This window comes from Excalfactoria chinensis, chromosome 1 (assembly GCF_039878825.1).
Source record: "Excalfactoria chinensis isolate bCotChi1 chromosome 1, bCotChi1.hap2, whole genome shotgun sequence".
NCBI classification, from domain to species: Eukaryota; Metazoa; Chordata; class Aves; order Galliformes; family Phasianidae; genus Excalfactoria; species Excalfactoria chinensis.
Genome location: NC_092825.1, coordinates 107,756,791 through 107,780,468, shown reverse-complemented (window position 1 = coordinate 107,780,468; position 23,678 = coordinate 107,756,791). Strand labels below are relative to the sequence as shown.

The window sequence follows — 23,678 nt, the reverse complement described above, 5'->3', positions numbered from 1 at the left end:
GGTGGTCACAAGTAGCATCCTACAGGGGCCTTTCCCAGGGCTAGTGTTCTTCAACATTTTTATCAGTGACACAGAGGTACTGAGTATATCCCCAGCAAGTCTGCTGATAACACCAAGCTGAGTGGGGCAGTTCTTATCACAGAAGAAAGAGAAATCAACCACAGGGACTTAAGCAGGCTTGAAAAGTGGGCCATATGAACCAAATAAGATTCAGCTTGGAGAAGAGAAGGCTCCTGGAAAACATCACTGCAGCCTTCCAGTACTTGAGGGGAGCTTATAAACACAAAGTGAGTCTGACCTTTTATACAGGCAGATAGTGACAAGATAAGGTGGAAAGTCTTTAAACAAACAAGGGAGAAGATTTAAGCTAGACGCTAGGAGGAATTTTTTGCTCAGTAGGTGGTGAAGCCCTGGCACAGCTGCCCATAGAAGCTGTGGTGCCCCATCCCTGGAGGCGCTCAAGGCTAGGTTGGATGGGGCCCTGGGAAGCCTGAGCTGGTGGGGGGCAGCCCTGCCCACAGCAGGGGTTGGAACTAGATGATCTTTAAGGTCCCTTCCATCACAAACCATACTGTGATTCTAAGATTTACGCTTGATCTAAAAGTTTCACAGATGTAAGCAAATTACTAATAGCACAAAGGATTAGCAGTCACAGTACATACATACTGAGTACTGAATATACAGGATCCCCTGCATGAATCCATCTGTTACAAGAATATTTTATAGCAATAAAAGTTCTGGTTATTATGGGAATAAATATGAATGTTTTTCTCACAGTTTACAACATTCCTGGGATCATCCTATATTGTTCCATTTGTTGTTTATCTTTCTGAAAAATATGTTTATACCATGCATTCAAATTTCAGCACAGCCCAAGGCTTAGAGTAGTCATGCTAGACAAATGTCAAAATGCAAAGATTTAGACATAAAAATTAATTTTTATGGAAGAGAAAAGATGACATAATTTGAAGCAACCTACAGATGGGAAATTATAGCTGTTTTGTAGATAAATCTTTCAGCACTTATCACACAGCATAGCTCAGGAGAAAGTATATTTTATAATTTAAGTACTAGGAAGAAAATATGAACTGCATGGTGGTTTTAGCATTCAAAGTTATTTATGCGTGGCACCTTTTAGTCATGTGTAATTAAGTATTTCTATTTTTTCTGCTCCAGTTTATTTTCTAATCTGTTATATGCCCTTGTCAAGCATTTAAAGTATTTTAATATTTACAACACCTAAGGAAAAAATACGAATTTATAGTTTCAATATTTGAAAGTTTTGAAACACCACAGATCTAGTTTAAAACAGAAAAAAACATAATTAGACTTTCATCAGCTGCAAACTCTGAAAGCTACCATATTATCATACTCTCAGAAGCCCCTGGGAATGAGTTACATTTCATTCTAGAGAATTCCATAATACTCATGCTGCCTAAACATAGAATCATAGAATCATAAGGTTGGAAAGGACCTGCAAGATCACCCAGTCCAACCATTCTCCCATTACCATTGCTACCACAAGCCACTAAACCATCCCTCGTAGCTCTTCATCCAGACACCTCTTAAACACTGCCAGGGATGGCAACTCCACCACCTCTCTGGGCAGCCATTCCAGTGCCTGCCTGCTCTCTGAGAGAAAAAGTTCTTTCTTATGTCTAATTTAAACTTCTGGTACAACTTGTGGCCATTTCCTTGGGTCCTGTTTGTTACCTGGGAGAATAGGCCAAATCCCTCCCTGTCACAACATGCAGTAACTAGAGTAAAAAAAAAATAAAATAAGAAAATGGTGACTTGTGGCTAAAAATGTGTCCAAATTTTCAAATGTTCTGAGTTATCTTGCTTCTCAGAATTTCCAGATTTAATTTAAAATTGTGAAACAAGTAAAATACTGGAGGCAGAACTCTAATTTTTAAAGTAATGCTGATATAAAGAAATACATTGTTCCAATATTCCTTGAAACATTAGCTCAGCACTTTGTATACCAGGAATTCATAGAATCAAATTCATTTAGGTTGGAAAAAGCCTTTAAGATCATCAAGACCCACAATCAACTTAATACCACCAACTCTATCACTGAACCATATAGCTCAGTGTCATATCCACACTTGTCTTACATGGATGGCAAATCTACCACTTCCCTGGGCAGCCTGTTCCAGTGCTGAACCATGCTTTCCATAAAGAACTGTTATTTTTCAAAAAACATTTTAGTGTAGTTAACTGTTTTTACCTAATTCAAACTGTAAAATAAATATGCAGATACAGAGCACATTCCAATAAGTCCATCTCTGCACTGAAAATAGTTGTAGGAAGAATTTTATCTACATTTGACTAAATACCAAAATACTCATCAATTCAAATACCTAGATGTAACATGCTATTTAAATATGGCTGGTTATGGAAATTACATCCTCATATATCCCAAAGGATATTATATATCATCCCAGTAAAATAAATAAATAAATAAATAAAAAGAGTAAAAATATTTGAATAATTATTAAGATTAATTACTTAAAGTATTATAAATGTTTTGTCTTGAAAGGCAATTAATCTCAATTTTTAGCTGTTTTGCTTTCAGTAAATGAAGATTTCCAAAAGGTAGTATGCATTAGGCAACACTGGAAGCTCTATCAGAATTACTGAAGTAGATCTATTTGAAAACCAGTAGATTTTTGAATTATATATTTCCATGATTTGCCTGTAACTTATAAGTGTTAGTCATGCAAGAGTCAGTGTTGGGGATTTTTAAAACTAGCCTCTAAGAAGAGGACATGAAATAGACTGCTTCTTTTTTATTTTCTGACTCTTACGAATGGTAGTGTGAAAAACCAGAATTTTACTCTGAGCATATAATCTGGAAAAATCTGAATTCTTTCCGAAATCTGAATCCTCACTACTATAATGATTCAGTGTAGAACTAGTAGATATATTTCACATACCTAAAAATAAAAAGCCTGGTATGCTCATATATTAAGAATCTTAGTAACTGAAATTACGTTCCAGTTACAAAGACATTGATGGTTCTAATATCTGTATAAGATTCCACGAACAGCTCACAGGATATTTCTGACATGGAATAGAGTTTCACCATACAGAAGCTTTTCATACCTCCCTCTTATTCCTGAGAGAGTGAGTAAGTGTTTGACCTCACTGGAGATAGTTCATTCAATAATGTAGTTTCTGATTCTATAAAGGCACTGTACTATGAGGCTACAGTCTTTTGTGGATATCTAAAGGAGATATTGCTGCCTGAGCCCTTAGCAAATAATGCTTAACCTGCAGCAGACTTGTCAAAAAAAATGACAAGGCAGAGGAGCATCCTAAGGAACATCCACAAGACAGAAGGAAATTAAAAGGGTGAGGGATAAAGGTGCAGGCTGAAAAAAAAATATATGATTGCCTCTGACATCATGGGCCAGTGTAATAATATAGGAAGTACTACCCTCATAGTTTTGTTTCAGAGATTTGTTAAGGTAGACTAGACAATCAGTTTCTGTTTGTTAACCCCCACCCCCCACCCCCTCCTTTTTCCTGGACATCATGAGTGGGAAAAAAAAAAAAAAAAAAAAAAAAGGTAACACCAGGAAGAATTGAATAGTTTCTCATTTCATATTAGAGTTACTGTTTTTGCATTTGTGTGAGGATGAATGAGTATCTTCAGAATATTTTACAGTTGGCCTGGTTTGTTGCAAGCATTGAATATTTTAACTGAGAGTGATTTTACCTTCGTGTTAGAAAGTAATTCTAAGTTGCATGATGTTTCCCATTCTTAAGATTCAAAGATTTGAACATTTCATTTTAAAAGTTTGAAGTTGCTTGATGATAGTTTACAGGTTCTCTTTTAGTCAGCATTTTTATTTTTTCTAGGTATACTAAACAATGAGGACTGTTTCTTGTGTGAGAAAAAACATGCTATTTTTTTTTTTAATGGACTTAGTAGGTAACCTGTTACATCACAATCACGTAAATGCAATTCCATTTGCAGATCTTAATCAAAATATCTGTGTATTATTTTAGTTACTTTCTATTGATTCTGATGTACAAAAAACATTTAGAAAATCTAACGTTTGTAAATGCAAATATGTATTTATATTTTCTTGCTTTACAATCAAATGATAATTTACAAGCATCCACTACAGCTGTTCTTTTCTCCAGGTATTACATTTTCACTCAAGAAATCTCATATAGTACTATAATCTGCATATTAACAACTCACACCAATCCTTTGAAGTCGTTGTATGTAAGGATAGGAGGCAGTAAATAGAGCTTAAGCAGCTTCAGATCACCCAAGAAAGGTATTGGTCACAGTCCAGTAAAAAAAAAGAACGAATATCTCACCCTTTCAAAGGTTCAGGATTCACTAGAAACTCCCAGAGCAGACAGTTACCAAGAAGAGATGCTTCTGTTTTTGGCTTCCAGCCCTTACATGAAGTTAGGGAGGGGTAGACCCAAGGTCTACCTTTCAGTCACACAGGTGAATTGCATGTGCCTGTGCTCCCAGGGCTGCCTGTGACCCTTCACCAAGTGCTCAATCACTGGTTCAGGCTGTGACCTAACAGTTCCCATGCAGTGACCCTACACTTTTATTTTAGAAAGCAAAACAATGCATTGAGTCTCGTCTGTGCTTCACTCATAAGTAAACAAAAATTATGTATCTCATAAAATAATCTAAATATACTTCCATTTCTATTCCACTCCTCTGTTCTCTGACTTAATCTAGTTCCCTGTTTTCCAGAGGGAGTTGTCATCCTTAGCAACCAGGTAATCCATAAGTCTTCCTATCATGTGGTGGTTCACCTTCTCAACATTTTCATTTTGCTTTTATTAACAGCTTTCTCCAATCTACTACTCCAGAACAATCATTTTGTCTTTCTTTCCTATACTTCTCACAGAGTAAAAAAATCAGTATACAATCTCATTCATAAAACTCATTTATATAATTCCTTCAGCTCCTAACGCTATTTCAAAAATAATTCCACAATGGCTTAAGTTATATATAAAACCATTTACAATATTATTAGCTTCTTCATATTGCTTTCCGAATTCACTTCCCACATGTTATCAGCAATTATATTAAAAACAATCTAGATGATAAGAGGATATTTTCTCTCCACCTATACTGGTATTTTTCTATCATACAATGATAAGTTTATTTGATAATAGCAAATTTTGTTGAAATGATTTCAAGTGAGCTTCTTGATCTGGACCTGTCATGTCAAAATGGCATTTACTGGAATCCATCGTACTGGCCAACATGAAATCTTGCTACAATGGAGAACAGTTTTTAATATGCATGAAGGTGTTCTTCCTCTGTCTCAAAGAGCTGGTCTAGTGAAATTGAAGAAAATAAAGGATTTCTGTAAATCCTAAATGAGATTCAGTACTTCAGGAGGTTTTGAATACTAGGTAATTGTCATAAAGCTGTAGAGAATACCTACATATATATATGTGTATATTTCTGTTTTTAGATGGTGAAACAAAGAGCACTCTCCATAAAATGTATGCCAATGAACTTTATGAACTGGTATATCTGGAAAATCTAATTTGACCTCTAGGTGCAAGTAGGCTGTTCATCTGATTACAGGTCAGTATAGCTGCAAAACTTGCACATAACACAAAAAAACTCACATCTGGAGCATAGACTGTACTGTTCACCAGAAACTAAATCACATGAAACTTTCCCAGAAATAATAACCCAGGAACAAAGAGTAAACTTTAAGATATGAGTACTATGAACTAATAAAGATCAGGTAAGTTAATTATAAACACTCAGCTCTAATTGCCCAGCTCATGTGAAAACTTAAGTAGGTGTAATTCCTCAGCAGGTATTGTCATTGTATATACTCCATATGCTCTCAACATACCGAAGTTTGGTTGCTTAGAAACATGCTTTCTTTCTTCTTTTTTTTTTTTTTTTTTTTTTTTTTTTTTCCTTTTTATTTTACATGCTTGTAAATGATGCTTTTCTTCTATACAATGCTGTGGAAAATGAAGCACTATTTTCCACTGAATGTTTAGAGTACACAAGAAATGTTATTTTATTAGAGTAAAAAAAGAACTTCTACACTTGTATGAATGAACTTACATCTTAAATAAGGCTTACTGAAAATAATAACAACTGTATCTAAAAACAAAATTAAAATAATATGGAGTAAACACATGTATTTAATACAATTGAAACTTATTTTTAAAAGGGTATAACATCATTACTATGTCTAAAATATCAACTTTATATTACTTGATCTCTGGAACACTGCTGACTTCCCAACAACAAATTAAGTCATTTTAACTTCACAGTGGTTAGATTGTCCATTCTTTCTGAAGAAATTATTTTCTATTTATTTCAAATGATATCTTCTGGAATGGGTTAAATTTAATTCCTTTAACATAAGGTATCTACTTGAAGATTTTTCACTTCTGAAGAACTGTCCAATTTGAATACTGAACTAGAGCAGTAGCTGTTTAAATCTGATCTGCCAGGAATTATCTGGATACAAGAAGTGCTTATTACATGTAAACCTTGATGAATCACTCTTTCAGAAAAGAGAAAAGAAAAAACAAAACAAAACAGAAGATAAATATCTTGCCAGCCTGTTATCTTATGGATTTACACTTTTGTTTACCTTACTACTGGCAGACTGCAGAAAACTCAGATACTACCATTAAATCCAACTCCTTATAGGCATTAAATTCATATAGCAGTAATGACGTTAACAGGTCAATGAAAATCACCAGTTACAAATGATCTTACAACCTATGTTTTCAAGCATTTTATCACCAGACTACTTGCTTAAAAAGATGCAGTACTGTCCCAAATCAATGTCTTGCAGTACATGCAGAAGCCAGTGTTATAAACATGAAATATTGGCCCCATTAGTAAAACAAGCACTACACATCATGAATCTGCAAGTCTTTTAAAATGTTGTCTCAACTTCTGGAATATATGTTATTCTTGTCAATTCAGAGGCCATTAGTTTGGAAAGAAATAGCTGAGGTATGCTTAAGATGGCCTGCTCAAATGTTGCAAGTTAATAAAGAGCTAAGACTGTCTGCTATTCTATTGTGGGGGGAAAAAAAAAATAGAATTATAGAATCACATACTGGCCTGGGTTGGAAGGGACATGAAAGCTGTGGGCAGGGTTGCCCCCCACCATCTCAGGCTGCCGAGAGCCCCATCCAGCCTGGCCTTGAGCACCTCCAGGGATGGGGCACCTCAGCTTCTCTGGGCAGCTATATTCAAGAGAAAATTCTTCCAAGTGAACCAGCGTGAGACCTATTTTGGATACATCACTGTTCTCACAAGGTCAAATAATGGCACACTGATAACATTTACAACTATGCAAAATGTGACCTTTGCTTCTTTTTATTTTACTGGATTGATCACTAGTGCTTTTTAATATGGCAAGGTACAATTTTGCTTAGACAACAGACTAACAGTTTCACTTTTTCATAATTCTTTGTCAGGGAAGTTACTCTAACATGGTATTCCTGTAAAGTAACCATTGGTCTAGATTCTAAAGATAACTCAAATGGTATAGATGATACACGAAAGACAAGTCTCAAACTGAACATCTAAAACATTGCACTCATCGCAACTTCTGTACTATTTTACCGCCTTTCTCTCTTGAGAAAGATGGAATGAACGGGTTGAACTCTCTTTCCTTCATTTATAGCTATGTTAAATTCTATTTAGAATGTCTCATATCACACTATAATTCTGATACAACATTTTTCTTAAAATAAACAAGATTGCTCTGATCTAAAAATCATATGTAGATAAAGACTGAAAGATGCAATAATTATGGAAAACATTGTATTATGATGCATAACTTATCATTGTAACAATGAATGCCAGTACACAGACATATGAACAGAAATAACAGGCATGCAGCAGTAACTAGTATTCTTCTCTTATTACCTTGTAGCACACTTATACTACATATCATCCTCTTTCAAAACGAGGTATGATATGAGAAGCTGGCATATCTCTGAAGAAATTGATTTTCACTGTGTCCACAGCTGATTAACAGTAAGTGGAAGGTATCTTTTTATAAAGCTTTATTGCTTCTTTCGAACAGAACCTCTTTCTTCAATTCATTTTGCTGCAGATATTGGCCTGCTGCTAGGAATGCATCTTACAAACAGGGACAGCCTGCAGATATATAGTGCCTTGCAGTGCTTACACTGATGTATTTTTGCTGGCTTTAGATATTGTGTAGGCTATTCCTTTTTAAAGAAGAGATGGTATGTGTGCAAGCCTACAATCCAAGACAGATACAAAAATAAATAAATAAAAAAAAATAATAAAAAAAAAAAATCAAATGTGCCTCCAACTACATCTACATACTGTAATATGAATGCCTTATATTTGCAACATGGTAGAAATATGGACTGAGAGAAAAAAATTTTAATCCCCAACTCTTGTCATAGCATTTCTATATTAATTGAAATATTTACCATATGTTCAGTTTTATTAAAATAACATGATATCTAAGCTATTTATTCTTACCATCAGTGCCTTGAACAACTTCTTGGATGCTGGATGGTTTATTTCCAATGACCTTTTCAGAATTTCTTGTGGTAAATGTGGAATTTGCACCAAGAATTACACCAGTTAGCAGCACTTCCACTTTTTTTTCTACTCTCTCTCTGGCTTGACAACGTACCACAGCTACAGAAAAGCAAGAATCTGTTATTTGTGAAGTATCAGCAACTTGATTCAAACAAAAAAAAAATTAAACACAGAAGTGAAATGTTGTTGGAGAATGACGGAATTCCAGTAAAAGCCAGGCTAAGTAAAAGCTTTTTCCCTTCTCAGAGTTGGTTCAGAACAGCAATTGCTAATTTTGCTCTTTCTTCCATCCATGAAATACACCTTCTGTGTGCTTCCTTTGCAAATAGAAGTTGCAATATATTTTGATATATATTCCAATGAGAAAGAAAGACTAAAATGAAAATAAGGAAGGAATTTAAAAGTTAAATGAAACAATATTATTTCCTGCTTTAGTTAATTTAAGAACATCAGTGTTCAAAATTCAGTTTTTAATGAGCCATGACGGAATCTTGGCATGAGTTTCTCTTTGAAGCATGATGGACCTTTTTCCAATCCTGTTAATGATTATAAACTAAGTATTCAATAATATGTCTCTCTTCATTAGAAGTAGCTGTTTTAGCTTATATACTAAATTTTCTTCTCCATTTCAAGGTCTACATTTTATTTTCTTCAGAGTTATAGCTAGGAAAACTGTACAATTATTATGTATTATTAAAAAGTTAGATTTTTTTCTGGCAACAAGGTAGTATGCAATGACTCATTGTCCCTAATTTTTATGTAAGGAAGAATTCAGAATTAGTAATTTATCTAAACAACCAACATAATTATGTCCAGTGATTCTTTAAAAAGTAACTCTGAACACAATTTTATGATATATCACAATTTTATGATAAATAATTCAGAATGAACTCTTGTTAACTTATAATGTCCCTTTGTTTAAAAAAGAGCAACAAATCCCTTACTCCAGGACACTGTTTATTTGGCTTCAATCTGTGGTTATGGAGTTTGTTTCACTACCACTAATTAGAAAATAAATTACTGCATATTCTATTCAAGTGATTTCATTCATTTAGAAAATAGAACAAAACTTTTCTTTTTTATTTGCCTTCTCCTGATTGACAGGGTTTAAGTGAGATCTGTAGAATTCTTCTAAATGGTTCGATGGTGGAAAGCTAGAGAAAGAATGTAAAATGTACCTTTTATTCTGAGATGTGTAATATTTATCAATACACACTGTCTGTATTACTCCTGTTTACCTGATATATCACTAAATACTGTGTCTATACCAGACTCTCTTTCATGGTTCATCTTACTACCAGAAAAGAATATATACTTTCCTTTTCATAACTAAGTAATATTTATGGATAAAAATCAGCTCCCTTTGGAATCTGTCATGACAAGAACCTGAGCAACAAAATCTAATGATACCTGCTTTGAGCAGAGTGTTGGATTAGATGACCTCTGGTGGCACTTCCCAATCTAAATAATTCAATGCTACTTTGACTTTGCAACAAATAGAAATATATATAAATATATATAAAGAAAAAGCAAAAAAGCAGTTGTTTTTCCATTTGTAATTTCCATTATTTAAGCTAGCCAGTGTGTGATCTACTTAACATGCACTACATGGTTGTGACCACTGATAGTTTTAATTGATCTCATGAGATACTAAGCCAAATGATTTCTCAAAGTTTATAAAGATGTAAATAAGAAAGACACAGAAGATGTACTGCCTGATGTTCTAGCAAAACAGCTTTGTTTTCTGACATAGCAGCTTGTAGCCTGCAGGCAATTTCAATAAATATATTCATTAAAAGAGATGAGAACATAATTGTGATCATTATTAAAATCAGTACCTTAAAAGAAAAACATCTTTCTTGTAAACTACAAACATTACAGCAGGATTTTTTAAGAAATCAAGTTATTGCTGGAAATCATAAGAATTCAGAATAAAGTCAGGAATAGAACACGTTTCTCATTCACAAATAGATATTTTAGGTTATTTTCCAATTCAAGTTCTAGTATTTCCTCAAGAAAAAAAGAAGTCAATAAATAAATATACATTTAAAATGACTGCAATATTATCTATATGCATTACAAACACTTACTGAACACGAACTACACAACTATTTACAAATATTTTATACTTTCAATTTCCTTTTAGGAATTTAAAATTATTGAAGATGTGACATTATTTAAATTTCTGACCATACATAAGAGTGATGTCACTGAACCAATTCATGAATGCGAACAATTTTAAGTTATGAATAGTATACCTAATGAGTCCGAAAGACTGATCAAAAGATTTATCTCCAAGTCTGCCAGTGAATTACGCAACTGCTTTAAACATGATAACATGCACTCACATCAATCATTTTATTGCAAATGAGACTTGCTAAAACAATAATTTTAGGCAACAGTAGCATGTTGCATGATAATATTCTGCTTCATTCCTTAAGGTATTAAGGTGGAAATTAGGGAGATGAAAGCTCTAATTAATATGACATCACTGGTATTTCTCTGAAAGTAAAAAGTCCTTAAACAAATTAAATTGACAGTAAAAGTAGTAGTTTTCTGTAAGTCATCCCTGTATTTTAACCTTCCTAGTGCAAAAAGGCATTTTTTCCAGTTTTCTTAAGAAAAGTTGGTAAACGAGAAGACAATAATAAATTGGTATAAAATTGTCCCTTGTCTACAACTTGAGATGAAGTTTCAAGCTTTTGGTTTCAAAGGCCATTTACAATTTGAATGCTTCACAATTTATATGTTTCACAACTCTGGGGTTATACCTTTAAAAAACTGGTGCATCAAATCTAGAAACACTTATTATTCCCAGAGTAAACAACAATAAATATCCTATGAGTACATCAGTCATCTTTTATTCAAAGTTTAGTTCTACAGAGCAAGTGGAAAACCTACTCCTAATTTACACCAACCTATATTGTGGTTTTTGTTAAAGAGTAATATGCAAAACAGTGGACATCTAACCTGTAATCTCACGTGAGGGGTATCTTGGGCAGACAAGTAGAAACATACCCTTGTGTCAATATCTTGTTTGATTTACAGTTCTCTAACTTAGCATTAACTGGGATACCAAAGGGCAGAAGCCTTAAGAATTCCATCTGCTCCTGGCTCCTTTTAGCCACAATAAAAACAAAATAAATCTTTTTTTACTTTGTAGGCTGGGAAAGGAGATTTCATTTTTCAAATTTGCTTTTATCTTTTTTAAGAATGTGGTAAAGTACTACCACAAATTCTCATAATCAAATTTGTGTGATTTCAGAAATTAATTTCCTTGCATTTACTGTTCAAGTTTTTTATTAATTACCTACCTGGCACTAAGTTCTGATGAGGTGCTTCAGGTATTCCACAAATTGGGTAGGTCCAGAGTATTCCCCGAATACCCCCATCCTCTGATACAGTAACACTACTTGGAGAACAAGTGAACAGTATCAGTATGGAAAATACAGAAGACTATCATCATAATACTATCATCATAATTGACTATTGACTTATTTTTTTTTCTCCAAAGCAATCTAGAATTAAGAGATGCTGGATGTGTGAGACTCTTTTTAATTGTACAGTGTAAGCAATAAGCTAAACATATCTTAGAAAAATATGGAATAAGGTCCAACCATTTCAGAAAAGTCATAACTTACATCCACATGTCTTTGGTTATGTTAGTACCTGACAATATGATCTCTTATGCCATATCTATGCTGATGCAAAGTTTATGTATTACATAAAAATGTCCACAGGAGAACAACTGTTAGTGAAAAATTAGAGGCCTCTAAGAGCTTTCCTTTGCTCAATATCCATAACTACACCAACAGTTAGTACTTTGAGTTTTGTGAAGTACACACTTTACAGGATACATTAAAAGCTCACGTTGGATGCCTACTGCCCTCAAAATCAGACACTTGACTCCCCTTTGGGAGTTACACACAAATATCTAAAGGAGAAAATGATGACAGGATTGAGTACCTTCAACTACTTTTTTGCTTCCTATTAGAATAAATTACCTCTTTAAGTCATTATTTAATTCAGCAGAATCCTCATAAGGCCAGTTCTCACCATTTTCCTTCATTACATGAATTACCATCACAGCCTCATACATTTTCATCGTATCTGGTATGAATAACACTGGGATGCCCAGTTTTTCTTTTGGAGCTAACCGGTTTCCTGTAGAACAGAATAAATTGTTACGGAATTTTGGAAATTTTGAAAATATTTAAATAACTTTATTCACATATTTGCTTTATTTTTTTCTTTTAGTTACAATATATAATGTTTCAGAGTAACAGTAAATACTTCTTCCCACGACAGTAAATTGCATTTTACACTGCTCTCACTACAGTAAAATCTCATCTTAAAGTATCATTTGTGGTCTGTCCTCATGTAAGAAGTTATTTTTTGATTCCATGTCCTAAAGAGGAGAGTTCACATAAATTGTAGTATGGCTTTAAAAAAAGAAATAAAGGAAAAAACAAAAAAAACCAAACCAAAACAAACAAACAAAAAAAACCCAACAACAACAATAACAAAAAACCTTTTGAATTCTACTTATAAAACTTTGAAAAGAGACCCAAGAAGACTCTGAAGGCTCAAAACAAAACAAGCAGGATAAAGCGAACTTCCCACATTTAATATTCAGAGATTATATGTTTAATATGTAAGTAAATCCCATGATTTTCTAGGGTCTAAGTCGTGTTATTTTGAACCTTGGTGGGTTGCAATGCAGGTGCACAGCACTGTATTAAAGAAAGATGAATCCAAAAGTAATTTTAGGACATAATTAAAATATATTTGAAAGAGCTAATATTACTGCTGTAGAAGCCATAGATATTGTGTGCTATTTTTCATTTGATTGACATTTCTTAAAATGAAAAATGAACAATCAGAAAAACATGTATGCCATCTATAAAGGTGACCTGACACATTCTGTAACAAAAATAAACATTTCTCAATTGCCTGCTGGTCTTCCAAGTGTCAGAATATCAAACTCAGGGTATGTTCCAGCAATAAAGTTATAGATAAACTCCATAAATTAGAACAAGAATATCATAAAGTCTTTTCATTATCAATCTGTTAAAGAATTGTTGAAATTTCATGGAACTGACATTTATATACATGTGTGTGTGTGTGTGTATGTATATGTATATACATATGTATATATACTATATAGTATGTACTATATTTTATATATATATACATACACACACACACACACATATATATATACACTATTTCAGCAGAAATCTGGAAGACCAACCAAGTAGATCCTGTTTGTCTATGAACATATTGTATTCTACTAGAATTACCTAGAAAATATCCCCTCTCCATGCCCTCTACTGTGGTGCCTTTGAATTGCAAACAAAACATTGCTGTTGCATCAGCATCACAGTAATTAGAAAATATACGAAGAGGAGCTGCTCAAGATAATTTTTTGTTCTATAGTGTTTTGCCAGGATGGTTTGCAACTAACAACAATAAAAAGCCTTTCAGAGGGTATAAAGTAGAACAGGGTATTACTAATAGTATTTGCAACTATTTTAACCCAACAAATAGAACAGACTGTAAACTGATATTTTGCTGCATTACATATATATTGCGTATACTGTCTGAACAGCAGCTTAATTACGCCTGCTACAGGACACAGTGATATTTTAACAGTAAATTTTAATACAGAACACATATGGTATCATTCTGGGTCATTCTAGCAGAAAATTAGTTATTAAACATCATGAAAAGACAAATTTTCATGTAACTGTTGAAATGGAATGTGTTCGCATTTTTAATAAACATTCTCCTTATTAGAAGCTGTTCATAATGACAGTAATTTTTATATTACTGGGCTTGCCTGCAGCCTGCAGCTGTCAAATAACCAACTGATTATTAACTGCTAGTAAAGATTTATCTCCTTATGATTTTGCATAGTTAATAAGATAAATGAAATAGGCCTAACTGCAAGAGCTATGTATTTCTTCATGCTTCCTTTTTCTTATACCCATTTAGAAAACATGGATGAGCAACTGCTGGCTATGGGCAATTTTAGTACAGATCAGCATCACTAGGTCACTCCACAAACTCTTCATAATAAATTCACAGCAAGACACTTTTTCTGAATAAAGCCACTACACATTTCTTAAAAAGCTTTGAGCCAGATTTTTATAACATATTTGTTCTATTTCACTGTCCTTCAGGCCCTTAGGAAACTGTCATAGTTATCAGCATAAGCTCAGCTGACCCTCTACAAGACTGAAGCCACCTGATTTGAACAAAGTACCACAATTAGAGTCAACTATGCTCTATGGAAAAGCACATCTCCTCCCACATTTCTTCATTTACTAGCCTGCTTTTTAAGCCTTGCATCTCACCTCTCCGAAGGGACAGTGGAGAACACTGGCTTTGTAAAAGAATCCTTGGACCTGACTTCTGAAGCTTAAGACTAGAATTCTAAATTGGATACTTAAAATAAGTGCAGTTTAAATTATCTGCTTCACTTCTATGGAACACATCACTCAGGTTGAGTTCTATGTAATATTTGTGTCAGTTCTAGAAAGCACAGCAATGTGTAGTAAGAAGCAGTGGATCTCTATAGTAGAGATTTTCTTTGCAAGGATTACTGATGGGTAAAAATGCACTTGTCTCTATAGTAGCATAGGAAAATGTTTAAGAGCAAGCATCCAGCATAGTGCCACACTGATAAAAGAGTGATTATGATAAGCAAAACATCCTGCAGTATCTTTGAAGAGACTCACCACCCTCTCATTTAACATTGCCCCAGTTCAAGTCATGTATTTTTCATATCAGTAACGTACTTGTATAACAAAGTTTTTAGTTGTTGGAAGGAATATCTCCTTGATGCATTGATGTCTGTAAGATCTCAGAGTAACTCCCATTTTCAATACCCAAAACAGCAACAATCACTTCAATTCCCTCAAACTGAAAAAGAGATAAGGAAGAGCTTACTGCGTCTTCTTGGAGTCCAACGTGGAACCATTTAACAGTGGTCTATTTTTTTATTCATTTTTTTTTCTGTCTTAGCAGTTTCTCCATGAGAATTACCAACATAGAATAATTCCAACTAAAACCACAGTTGGCCATGCAAAAATTAACACTAGTGACACAGATGCTAATCCAGTATAATCAGGGCTTTTTTCTACCATCAACCCCAGGATTTGGAAAAGGCAGCCTCCAGGATACTTGCAGAAAACAGATGCTGCTGGGGAAGGATTGTTATTTATTTCTTTAGGAACTCATCTAGAAAAGGAGATTTGATATCAGGCAGTAGAAAGAGAGATCACCAGCACTCCAGTAAGCATCTGAAGTACATAACAAAAACACAGGCCTGTGTATTCTTCATTTATGTTCTCTGGTAGAGAGTTAAAAGCTTGGCTCCTATATGAAGACTAAGGTGTTTTCTATTGTGGCTCTTGCGAAGGTGGTTCAGTGCTAAATTCCTGGAGATGAAGAAAGAATACACGGCACTTCTACCTTAACTCTTACTAAGGGTGGGAAGGCAGATTCATTTTTGCATCTTTCTTTCCTTTCTTTCCTTTCTTCCTAACCCCTGTTATAAAGATGCTTGAAGTTTTGATTTACTTTTGGTAAAACATTATCACAGACCTTCATCATAGGTTATAATTAACAAACTGTGAGAATACAGTACTCTGTGTTAGTTTACCTACATCAGTTTTATAATTAGTCATTTTCAATGAGAAGAGGAATAAAATGATCTGGATCAACAGCTTCTTGATGTTCAGAGGGAACATCCTGTGTTCCAGTATGTGTCCTGTATGCGTTGCCTCTTATCTTGGCACTGGGCACCCCTGAAGAGAGCCTGGCTCCATTTTCTTCGCACCCTCCATTCAAGTATTTTATTATTGACAACATCCCTCAAGTTTCTTTTCTGAAAACATTAAGTCATGAATATGCAACTCAGACACTAATAAGCAATTTCACAAATGACTGGTTAAAACTTGAAAAGTCGCTTTGATAAATAAATGGCACAAATGAAAGAATGGATGTTTGAGTCTTTAACCGAAAGTCTTCACATCATCACTGTCATAAGCCCACAATAAAATGTATTAGATACATCACGTTTATAAGCTTTGTTTGTGATTCTATGAATCTTGTGTTAATACCATTTTGTACACTTCTGGCAGAGTCTTTCTGGCTTATTTTATTAAGAGATTTAATTTAGAAGGATTTCTTCTGGTACTAAATAATGGATACAAGTTAAACATTTGCTATTTAGATTAAAATTAATTGATTGAGAACAGGGCTCAGTAATCAAATATGTTGTTTCATTTAATGTAATTTATTCTGCTTTTAAACAAAGCCTGTCTAAAAGGCTTAGCACAAAGTTTCCTTTTTCATTTACAAAATTATCATTTTCTAATAGTCTATTATGCATTTGTGGACAAAATAAAAACAATTATTTTGATAGAAATACCTACTATATTTATTTATCATAGATGCGCAGTAGCATCTAATCTTAATAAGAACAACAAGTGGGGGGGAAAAAAAAAAAAAAAAAAAAAAAAAAGGCTCCAAGCACAGCAATTCACTTCTTCAGTATAACCAAAGAAAGAAAAGATGCAGATAATGTCTTTAACACTTGGGAACTTTTGAAAAATACACGTAACAAAGATTGTGAAGACTGTGAAGATCGCACACTTTTACTGACAATAAGCAGGCAACCTTTTTTTTTTTTTTTTTTTTTTAAGATTCCTACTATAAGATTACTCTGTAGTGTATTTCGAAAGAGTCTCTATCACTTCCACACCACATCTGATAGTTTGCTTTGCTGGAAGAAAGTGTCTTATTTAATACATGAATTACACAACAGTTTAAAACCTAGCTTAGCCTAGAACATATTGCTGATCCCCTGAACCCCGGTAGTTATAACCTTTGGTTAGGTGTTACAGAGCTGCCAAATATTTAAAACAAAGAACACTGGAACAGGCTGCCCAGGGAGGTGGTGGAGTCTCCTTCTCTGGAGATGTTCAAGACCCGTCTGGACGCCTACCTGTGTGACATGGTGTAGGGAGCCTGCTTTGGCAGGGGGGTTGGACTTGATGATCTCTAGAGGTCCCTTCCAACCCCTACAATTCTGTGATTCTGTGTGAAGAAGTTAACTACTTGACACTCATGTCTGTGCCACATTCAAAAATATTTTTCATGCCTGCTGATATGCTCTGTATTCATACTGGAAGCATAGGATATCTCTGCAATTTCCCACCACTGGCATTCTGACAGAGGACCTCGTGAAATTCAGTCAGCAAACACATTAGGAAAGACGTGTGTGAACTGCAGGAGATAAGAACAGCAAGAAAGCAAAACTGAGTAGCAGCACAGAACAGTATGCAAGATGCAAGTGAGAATAGGAAGATGATTGTAAAGATGGAGAATAGTTGGTAATATAGCTTGGGGGGAAAAAAAAACAAAAATCCATCATGTTAGGGACCAAAAGAAGGGTGACAGACATGGTGACTTGCAAAACTATTCTGTGGTTGCAAACAGAAGTGGAGAATACATTATATAGAAGCCACTTGGCATAGGGAATGCCAAATAGATAAAAGACTAAAATAATCAGGAATGAGTGGTAACAATTTTCTAATTATTCTATGGTCTAACATTTTTCCAATACTTTATGGCGAACTGACAGTTTGTCCTGCTTTTTCATTTTGGAAACAAAATCTTACATGCTCTGCACTAATAATGGGAAAAATATATCCCACTCTTTCATCTCCTTCCTCCTCTGCTGTAGTGAATCCAAAGTTTTATCCTTCTGCTCTCACAGAAAATTCACATTAACCTAAGATAAAGTATTAGACAAGTAAATTAAGAGTATGCCAGGTTCATCTGTCCTTAATCTTCTAGACCCAAACCCACATAAAAACATCTTCGGCCCATGGTTGAAAGAAAACAGTAATTGTTCCAGTTCAGGCATAACTGAATTTTAGACATATATATTTTCACATTCATTTTAAACTATTCCTGGATATACATATCTGTTAATCCTATCTCTGAAGGCACACTCAAGTTCTGAAGCTACAACAGATTTTAATCAATATCTGGAAAGTGTTGTGAAATTGGTAGTGACAACGGTGCTCCTATATCCTACTTTTTATATTCAACAAACCATTGTACTACCTCTTACAAGTTTACAGGAGATGCATTGCAATTCATATATAACTGGAAACAGATACAAGTTTCCAATTGACTCTGGTACTTGAATGAGATACAGTGATTACTCAGCACTTCTGCTTTTTCCAAAGTTGTTTTCTTGACATATTTTACACCCTTTGAAAAAGACAGTTTAGTTACTACTCTCCTTTGTGAGTTATACATGTATCTATTTCCCAAGTTGTAAATTTTCATACTATTCATCATTCAAGGTTCACAGCTTTTTGCAGTAAGGCAGAATAGATTTCTGTGCTGGTTTTTGCAGAGTTGTTTTTTTTTTTTTTTTCCAGTTGTTTTCTAGTACTTAAGAAAATAATGAAAATTGGTAAGAAGAATCCCTCTTGAAAAGCAGCTTCTGCCCACTAATGTGAAATAGTCACAAAACAATAGTTCTGTGAATCACAGAAGACATGACATAGTGAATAATGTATAATTCACATGGAGGAAGAACATATTTCTAAACTAAAATACCTCCCATATTAGCAAGTTTGTTTCCGGAGGTAACATTTCTGTCTTCCAGCAAATATGATTCCTTGCCATTAATATTACAAGGCTTTTTAGTGATATTATAAGAAAGGGTATCTGGATTTAATTGAGATTTGTCTTGGTATAAATTGATTTTAGTGTCTTCTTGTTATGTCAGCAATTGGTCAGCAGTCAGCAACTGGACAGCAGTCAGGTTTGTTTTAGGATGCTTTGAGTTCATAGAGATAAAAAGTAAATATCTGTGCTGACTGAATTATCTATGATTCTATCTATTTTTATTCTGTCCAGAACACAAAATGGTTTACAAGACTGCAAACACAGTTGTTTGTTTTTTTTTAGAGATGGGGTACTGGTTAGGCTGCGGTTGGACTTGATGATCTTCAAGGTCTTTTCCAACCTGGGTAATTCTATGATTCTATGATTATTTTGGATTCTAAATTGCAGTGGTATTTTAAATGGACCAACAATAACTCTTTTAGCAGTTTGTCACATTACAGAAACAAAAACAACGGAGAACTTGGTACATAAGCAAAGCATTTTTTCCTTCTTAATGTTATCTATGAGTTCATGATGTTTCTTGTGGCATAATACAAGAGGAGGGGGAATTATGCACTCTGAGAAACAGGTTTCCGGACTCAATTTAGAAAATTCTATAGGAAACAAAAATTCATCAGAGAAGACAAACAACCTTCATTTCTTATACATTTATTAGTAATTTTGATTTTTTCCTTAGCCTATGCAAAGATGAAGTAAAGACTAAACATCATTGCTGTATGATTTTATTATAATTCTAGAAGTGAGCACTGATTTAACTGTAGTGGTCTCTTATAGAGATAAGCAATCATACATCTATGATGACAATTTAAATAATACATCTTATGTTCTGGCTTTGATCACTTCATGCAATACCTGCTCCAGAGTTTATCAAGATTACCACAGAGTAGTGATTTGTCTTAGAGAAAAAATATCAAAATATCAGCAGTATAATCTAATAAGAAACTATTTTGAGCTGTTAATTGCCTTTCTAATTCAGAGACATTTTCGATTTTTATGTTCATGGCAGTAATTTGTATCAACTTTCTCTCTTCTTTTATTAAAAAGTAATGCTTTCTGCCAGAACTCAGTTGTCTATTGTTGATAGATTTCAAACTACAAAATAATTTATTTCTTAGATTCTGAAGTAATTTACATTGTCTACATGAAATTATTTTTTATTGCCTTTGTGGACTTACATGAGATTTACTCGTATTTCTGCGAGCCAGGCATTATACCATGTAAGGACTCATCAGTTTTGAGATGTGTAAAAGGCAACATGTGCTAACATTACCGAGTAGAGGGACTTTATTTACAAGTAAATAGATTCCAAGAAGTTTGAAAAGACTGTATTTCTTTAACTGGTAACTGGTAAAAAGTGGCAAAAAAAAAGAAAAAGAAAACTATTTCCACTTAATCCAGAGTAAAAAAAAAAAAAAAAAAAAAAGGATTGTTATAATACAATTTGTGATCTTGCACTTGAAGAGCGAGTAAATGTAGAATTTTCTGTTGCATGCTGCAAAGTTTGTGAGATATTATGCCTTGTGATAGTAAAGGTTATGATTCAGACACTTTGTATGTAATTGTAACACAGATCACTTGATGTCACAATCCTCTCTGCAAGCTTAGGTACTCTGATTTATGAGCAGGACAAGCATCACATTACAACAGACAAATGATGAGTTACAATTAAATTGAGAAATGGCAAACAATTTTTCCTCTCTTCTCCCCTTTCCCTGTGCAGTGATGAAATTCTTCAAAGAAATTATATTCGTTAAACCTCAATATTCATATTAGACTGAAGATATTCATTACAGGTATTTATGAATAATAGTATTAATCTGATCTCCATGTAAAACAGGAAAGGTTTCAGCATAAATTCTGTAAAAGCTGAAAACGAGGACCTATATACATTGTAAGATGTAAAAGAGAAATTAAGTTTTTCAGAAACTCAAATGGAGAGGAAGAAGGTAGCAGTGGAAAGTATTCTCATTGCAAATATACACTGACAGACGCAATCCCAGTGGCTTTACCAAACCAAAATACACCTTGCTTAATCATTCAGACGTTATGGCAAAAAAGTAAATCAGGGAATCTAATTTCCTCATGTAACTGAAAAATATCAATCTTTAATGAGAATGTGAATAATTTATTTTTCCCCTATAAAAAGGTATTTTGAATACTTTATTAATCTTAGCAATAGTACAACAAAATATCTAGAGAAGAGAATTAAAGCAGCAGAGTAGTAAGGATATGGTGTTCATTTTAATTAAATTATTCCTCCCCTACAGTGAACAATTTTAAAGTCACCATTTGTCAAGAATGGGAGCTATAGTAATACTCACTCAGGTAGGCACAATAATATATAGTGGACATGGAGAAATACATAATTGTAGATGAACATGTAAGTATTGTCACAAGTAAAGTACTTATCAAAATAGTTAAACACACCAAAAAAAAAAAAAATCACACCAAATCATATTATATCAATTAGAATAGATGCCTGGCACATACATTTACGTTTCCTGTAATTTCTCTGCAACTGAAGTATACGTTTAAATTTAGTTCTTTCTTATTTAGGGATTGTCTCAGATATACGGAATTAAACATACCAAAACATGCAACTGAAACTATATCCACCACTCAGAAGAGCACAAACAAAATGCATCTTTCCCAGCATGAATAACTTGTCTGAATTATGAGCACAACTCCTAGCAGCCATTCTTCCAATTAATCATATACCCTAAGAACTAAACATATTATTTGAATGCATTTGAGACAAAATTGGCTTTCATATATACAAATAATCTGTTCCTCTTTAAAATTCTGTCTTTGGTATTTTGCCAACCTAGATTCTTGATGAGTGTTGTTAATGACAGGTACTGAATAGGGAGCAAATAATAAGGGCAGATATCCTATTTCCTTTGACACGTTCAGTGGCTACAATGCTAAAACCAGGAAGAGTGCAAGTTACAGCACCCCCTTATGATCTGGCCATCATCCTTCATTGGAAACCCACAAGATAATGCAATGAAATCTCTGGCATGCTATGCAAACTATACGGGATTATTGTCTAAGGGGGTACGGAAATTATGATGGGAAATAAGGGCAAAGAGAAGATTTCAAGAGTACAAAACTTATGATAGGAAGTTAAGAGGAGTGAATGTGGGATAGAAAATAGGGGACCAAAGACCAAATAGGATGAGGGAGCAACAAGCATAGAAAGATAAAGGTGAAAGGATAAAAGCAGGTGCTGTCTGCCTAAGCCTCCACTTGACCATTGTCTTTTACTCTTTTAAAATCCTATTTCTAACTATCTTCTGTGCAAATACACTCCCTATTCTGAGTCTCTGTGTGTCAATGAGTAGCAAAGTTCAAGCTGGACTAGACAGCAAGGAGGATGAGGCTTAAGCATCAGCTACAGGAGAGAGTACGTTTAAGACCAGTTACTGGAGGAAGCAGTGCTTTGTGTTGGTGGTGGGATGTTGGCTGCTACCTTATATCAATCCATACTAGCCAGCAAGAACATCAGTGTCTGGGAATGCCATAAGGATCAGTGACTGGATAAAGGGCCTACAGACTGACTTTGCATACAGTTCAGACTTAAATCTGTGCTAGTTTAGTATTCAAGAGACCTGCAGTCACACATGGACATATGAGCTGAGTGAGCAAATACATACATATACGTTCTGCTGGTGAACACCAAGAAAGACTAGCCAGGGTAGAGTCGGAGCAGACCAGGATCCAAAAAGACCCAAGGTCTGTGCTGATGACCAGATAAGGAGCCACAAATCTGAGTACTGGAGAAACTTAAGCTGCATGCTAACATTCAAAATATCTGAAGGTGATGTTAATGCATCAAGAGAGTGAGGACACATGTCTGTACCACCAGCACAGCTCAATCCCAATCAGTCAAATACTAGAAAATGCACAAGGCTGCCCATGTTGTTCATATTTACCTGAGTGCCAGCTGTTTTTACGGGAATGCCAGTAAAGGCACTGCTCTCTGCATTGAATTCTGTGATTTGTTGTTTGTACTGTGTGTGTTTGTGCCTGCCAGTCTGTCTGGGAGAATAGCTGCTCAGCCTGACTGCTGTGCAGCAGAAGACTCTGACTCAAATTCATCTCTATGAGAAAGGAGAACTAAATCTTCACGGTCCTGAAGTCCACTGAATTCTAATCTCTAACAGTTAGACTTTCACACTGTTCTTTTATTAATCATCCCAAATCTTTCACTAAATCATAGACACTTAACTTTTACAGTTTATTCAGCAAGATTTTTTCTGCTATGGTAACAGCTTTGAATCTAAGTAAAATATATATTGCTAAACTAAAGTTCAGGCAATGCTGACTCCACCAAGAAGTAGTAAATAAACATCTGCATGTCCAGCACATTTCGTTTTCCTAAGTA

General features: G+C 34.3%; 1 protein-coding gene across 1 annotated transcript in view; it reads right to left on the bottom strand.

Annotated features, from left to right (window-relative positions):
* Nucleotides 1-23,678, bottom strand: part of CFAP47 (cilia and flagella associated protein 47) — a 221,468-nt gene that overhangs the window by 22,454 nt on the left and 175,336 nt on the right. Inside the window, exons 58-60 of the mRNA XM_072339839.1 lie at nt 12,577-12,736; nt 11,887-11,981; nt 8,510-8,671 (exon numbers count right to left, since the gene is read on the bottom strand). Coding sequence (XP_072195940.1) covers nt 8,510-8,671; nt 11,887-11,981; nt 12,577-12,736 — 417 coding nt within the window. The remainder of the gene's footprint in view (nt 1-8,509; nt 8,672-11,886; nt 11,982-12,576; nt 12,737-23,678) is intronic.